Source organism: Rutidosis leptorrhynchoides, chromosome 10 (genome assembly GCF_046630445.1).
Source record: "Rutidosis leptorrhynchoides isolate AG116_Rl617_1_P2 chromosome 10, CSIRO_AGI_Rlap_v1, whole genome shotgun sequence".
In the NCBI taxonomy this organism is placed as follows: Eukaryota; Viridiplantae; Streptophyta; class Magnoliopsida; order Asterales; family Asteraceae; genus Rutidosis; species Rutidosis leptorrhynchoides.
This window is the reverse complement of record NC_092342.1, coordinates 294,374,758-294,379,872: the sequence shown is the minus strand read 5'-3', so window position 1 is coordinate 294,379,872 and position 5,115 is coordinate 294,374,758. Positions and strand designations below refer to the sequence as shown.

Genomic DNA, 5,115 nt, shown 5'->3' with positions numbered 1-5,115 from the left:
TGGGAAAATCCACCTAATTTGTGTAGGTGGAGGGCATGATCGTCTGCTGGGGAACCTCTGCCTAAATTAAATCCACACTGTGTGGACTTTCCCATCATGTGCCTATGGAATCCTCTCAAAGGTGTAGGGTCCAAAACTGTAAATGTAATTTGAGTCTAGTGGTAATGATCCATTTTCCCTTAGTTAATATTAATTTATTTATATTAGTAAAATTATAATTATGTGTTTTATAATTATTGACGTATGACATATAGTGTGTTTTGTGACAAGAGTCACAGAACATATTCTTTTATATGATTTGGACCTTGTTATAACCACTTAATGATGTATATTGTGTTTCGGATAACTGGTAAATACTTGTGTGAAATGGGGAGTGGGTTTCCTCACTATGAAGAAACTCAATCTAGATATATATACCATGCTCGTTCCCTTTGTTACCATTTTTGGCAAAAACATAACCCTAAACACTCCCTAGATCTTATATAAAATCAAAAAGTTTAAATCCAAGATTGTAATTTCGTGCAACTGATTACAAAGTTTTCAAGGATTCTAACAAGGTATATATCACTGATTTTAATTGATTAAATTAGGTTTAAATGGGTTTTGTGAAATGTGAGCTTTTTGGGTTTGATTCTATCTTTAGATGTGTTTTTGATGTTGTTGGTTGCTTGGGTATTGTCACGACCCTATTTTTTCCGTTATCTTTTACCGTTTATTATTTAACGTCCGTTAATTGTTATTTGTGTCACGTCATTTCTATGACCTATATTATTATTTTCGTAATAGTATATTAATTATTATGTGTTATGTGAATATTTGTATTCATATTTTAAAATCGTACGTTTCTACGTGTCGTGAATTTATATCCGGCGAATCTTTTCGATTTTCAAACCAACGGTCAAACTTTTGGGATTTTTAAATTCAAATTATTTTAAATATGATATTTTAAGGTCATATGATTATATATAGTGTTTATATATTTTATTCGTTGCGTATTTGTTATCTCTCCGAATTATTAATCGAGTAGTAGCGTTTTCACATTTCGGACTTTGATCGGGCGTTCGGGCCACAAGCTTCTTGACTTTATAGCATGTTGGGCTAGTGGGGCCCACCCCCATGCAAAATCTCGGCCGAACCCTCTTTAGGAAGGGGTGTAGAGTGCAAAATTTGATAACTAGCTCTTTTAGATTAACATTTCTACTTCACATTCATTTTAATCAAACCTAAAACTCTCCTCCCTCTTTTTTTCTTGCTTGGCCGTCACCCACCATAATCATTTACATCATCATCTTCCAGTAAAATCAAGCTTGGAATTTAGGGCTTTTAACACCAACGGATTCCTCTCTTCGATCTCTACACGTACATACCATTCTATTCTTGATTAGGGTATAAACTCTAACCCTAGCTTTTTGATTTTTATTTAATTTTTCTGTTTTGATGATTATTATGATAGTATAGTGCTTGTTGGATTAATGATTGTATGCATAGAATCACTCGTTATTGCATGTTTTCGGTTTGATTGATTGTGTACAGCAGACTAATCGACCATTTTAGTACACTTAACAGATGTAAATGTTAAATTAAAGTGTTTAGATGTGTTCCTCTCATCAAGACATTGATTTTAGACTCCGGATTCATGTTATTTCGATTCCCGGAGCTTACGTTATGATTAAAATGGTGTTTTCATGGAATTAAAATATAAAAATGAATGTGTTCAGGTTTTGTCCAACTTTTTGACATTTTTGGAGTCTCTAGGGTGTACTAGTGTGTTAGGATTGATGATTGGATGAACTTTCATGTTCGGGTCATCGAAATCCGAGCCACGGATCACCCGGTATGACTAAAACATGTTTTTGAACGGATTAAAGCTCCAAGTTAATATATGGCTGATGGTCACGACTTAGTAGCTATTCTTGGGGTGTTCTTGAGTGCACTAATGTGTCGGGTGGTTTGGTTAGGCAGAGATATATATAAGACTCGCTGAAAATCGATACCCGGGGCTCAAGTTATGACCCGATGAACTTTTAATTAAAACTTATGGTTATAAAATGAAACTTATGATATAAATAATGATTTTCATTATTATTAAATTACTTATGATATAAAAAGTAATTATTTTAATTTAAGACTTATGATATACATATTTATTATATCATTTATTAATTACATTATGATTAATGAAACCTTAATTAAACTTATGATTAATAAAACTTTTATTATTAATGAAAAATACTTATGGTAAGTATTAAACTTATGTTATGAGATTATTATAATAAGACTTATAATAAAGATTAATTAATTATTTAATTATTATAAGGCTTCGTTATTATTTAATTATAATTCAATTATTTTTTTTATTTTTTTTTGAAAAGCAAGATATATTAGATAGCTCAATATGGTACAATGTTTAGATCATACATACATATATCAGTTTGCAAAGGAAGCAAACCGATTCAAAAATCTAGAAGCACTAGTCTATGACTAAATATACACACTAGGATTATGTAACCATGTTAACCAATATATCTTTGTTTTCTTCAATCTATTTGAGATCTAATCGAAGGACTTGAGCTGGATTTCGTTGAGCGCGACTGGAGCAGTCCATGATTTGCCACGAAACACTTTCTCATTCCTATTTTTCCATATCAAGTAGGCACAAACCCACTCAACCGCTTGCCATATTTTGGTCCCAAGTATAGATGACGGCAATGGGCACTTACCACGAAGAATTTCACTAAGGCTTAGGTTAGACATATTCCTGAAACCCCACCATGCGAACACACGGTCCCAAATATCCAACGAGAGCTTACAAAAGATCAATGAGTGCTCCACGGTTTCAAGGTCTTCGTCACACAACAGGCACCTAACACTATGCAAATCTATCCCCCGCTTATCTATCTCGAATAACACGGGCAATCTTTTTTGACAAGCCCGCCAAATAAAAATTTCTAGCTTTTTGGGAACTAGATTATTCCTCATGGTTTCTTCAACGTTTGAGTCTTCCACAATTAGATGTTTATCAACAAGAAGGGACAGAGTTCGTACAGAGAAGGTGCCGTTATGCGAGATAGACCAAGAACATGTGTCACACCCCGAGTTGTTGAAGTTGTATTCCTCGATTAATTTCGTCAGCTGCTCCAATTCGTCCACTGCCCTGCCTCTCAGTCCTCTAGCCCAATTACTGCACAGTTTATGTCCCGAACCCTCTGCTGCAACACGATCACATATCATAGCCTGCTGGTCGAGATCAAGCCTGTAAAGTCTCGGATATGAGTCCTTCAGTTTTGAAATCGTTAGCCACTGATTTTCCCAGAACAACAACTTCGAGTTTTTGCTCACTGTCTTGATGAATGACCCTCTGAAATTGATGCCGACTTCCTACAAATTGAGACCTGCGAGAACAATATTCCTCCAAGTGGATGGTTTTAAGGATCAAATTTCTTTAACCCCTAAATCCAAACCACCGCAAGGACCATATATACTCCGGATAACATTAACCCATAGCGAATTGGTTTCGGTATAGAACCTCCACCACCATTTTCCCAATAGAGCAAGGTTTTTACTCTTTAAAAGACCAAAATTTAACCCCCCAAATTCATACGAAGACACCACCCTATCCCATTTAACCCAAGCGATTTTAGAGATTTGACCCGACCCGCCCCCAAAAAAACACTCTCCTCAAACACTCAATTAATTTTAACACACTAGTCGGGGCGCGAAAGAGTGAGAAATAGTACAAAGGTAGGCTATTTAGGACCGATTTAAGAAGAACCATTCTTCCCCCAAAGGATAACGACCGCATTTTCCAAGTTGAAAGTCTAGTTTTTATTTTTTCAATGACCGGATTCCAACTACTTGTGAAGTTCATTTTCGCACCTATTGGAAGACCGAGGTAAGTGAATGGGAGGGAACCGACTTGACACCCCAAGATATTAGCAAAGTGAGTGGTTTCACTTATATTCACCCTAATACCGAAAAGAAAACTTTTGTTGTAGTTGATTTTCAAACCGGAAGCAAGCTCGAAACAATTTAGGAGATTTTGTAGATTTCTCAAATTCCCCCGGCTCCACTCACCTAAAAAAATCGTGTCATCCGCATATTGGAGATGCAAAATATTAACCTTATCCCTACCAATTTCTACTCCCATGAATAGTCCTCTTTCGGTAGCGGCTTAGTTAAGATATTCAAACCCTCCGCGGCGAGAATAAAGAGAAAGGGAGATAAAGGATCTCCTTGTCGAATACCCCATTCCAAGGAGAATTCATTTGTTGGAGACCCGTTTACCAAGATAGAGATGGTTGCGGAGTTTAAACACGAGAATATCCATTGTCTCCATTTTGACCCAAATCCCATACTAGTCATCACCTCCAGAAGAAATCCCCAATTAAGGCAATCGAAGGCCTTTTCGAAATCAACTTTAAAGAGAAGGCCTTTTTCCTTTGCGCCTTTAAGATAATCAATAGTTTCATTAACAATTAATGCACCATCTAATATGAACCTCCCTTTGATAAATGCACTTTGTTCCATTCCCACAAGACGAGGAATGACTTTCCGGAGTTGATTTGAAAGGACTTTCGCAATAAATTTATAATAACTCCCGATTAAGCTAATAGGCCGAAAGTCACCAAGTCCGGATGGATTGGTTTTTTCGGGACTAAAGTGACAAAGGAAGCGTTACATCCATTAGATATTTCTCCCTTTTCCCAAAACCAACCGATTGCACTAAAGAGCTCACCTTTTATTTTCTCCCAATACTTTTTGTAGAATTTCATATTGAACCCTTCGGGACCGGGAGCTTTGGTACTCCCACAATCAAAAACCGCATCTCTTATCTCACTTTCACTAAACGGGAGTTCAAGGGCCAATGCCTCATCCGTGGATAGACATGGATAGATTAGATCCACCATGCTAGGTCTATCAACATCCGACTCTTTGAAGATACGCTTGAAATGGTTGAAGACTTCATTTTTAATAGCATCAGGAGCATCTTGCCATATACCATTTATAGTCAATCCCCTCAAATTGCTTTTGATGTTGTTCCTTTTAATTATTGAGTGAAAAAACTTTGTGTTCTCATCCCCTTCCAAGATCCATTTAATACGCGACTTTTGCTTC

The 5,115-nt window shown here is 36.3% G+C and overlaps 1 protein-coding gene across 1 annotated transcript; it reads right to left on the bottom strand.

The window, feature by feature from the left end:
• Nucleotides 1-2,553: 2,553 nt before the first annotated feature.
• On the bottom strand, nt 2,554-4,527 carry LOC139871164 (uncharacterized). Its single transcript, XM_071858902.1, has 2 exons — nt 4,285-4,527; nt 2,554-3,378 (listed from the first exon to the last, which is right to left on the bottom strand). Exons 1-2 carry the CDS (start codon nt 4,525-4,527, stop codon nt 2,554-2,556), a joined length of 1,068 nt encoding a protein of 355 aa, XP_071715003.1.
• Nucleotides 4,528-5,115: the final 588 nt, after the last annotated feature.

Bases quoted from the DNA above. Each gene is read 5' to 3' on its own strand.
- LOC139871164 (XM_071858902.1), bottom strand. From the start codon at position 4,527: ATGGAACAAAGTGCATTTATCAAAGGGAGGTTCATATTAGATGGTGCA. The intron at 3,379-4,284 runs GTAAACGGGTCT...CTCAATTTGTAG, and splicing joins CCGCAACCATCTCTATCTTG to GAAGTCGGCATCAATTTCAG.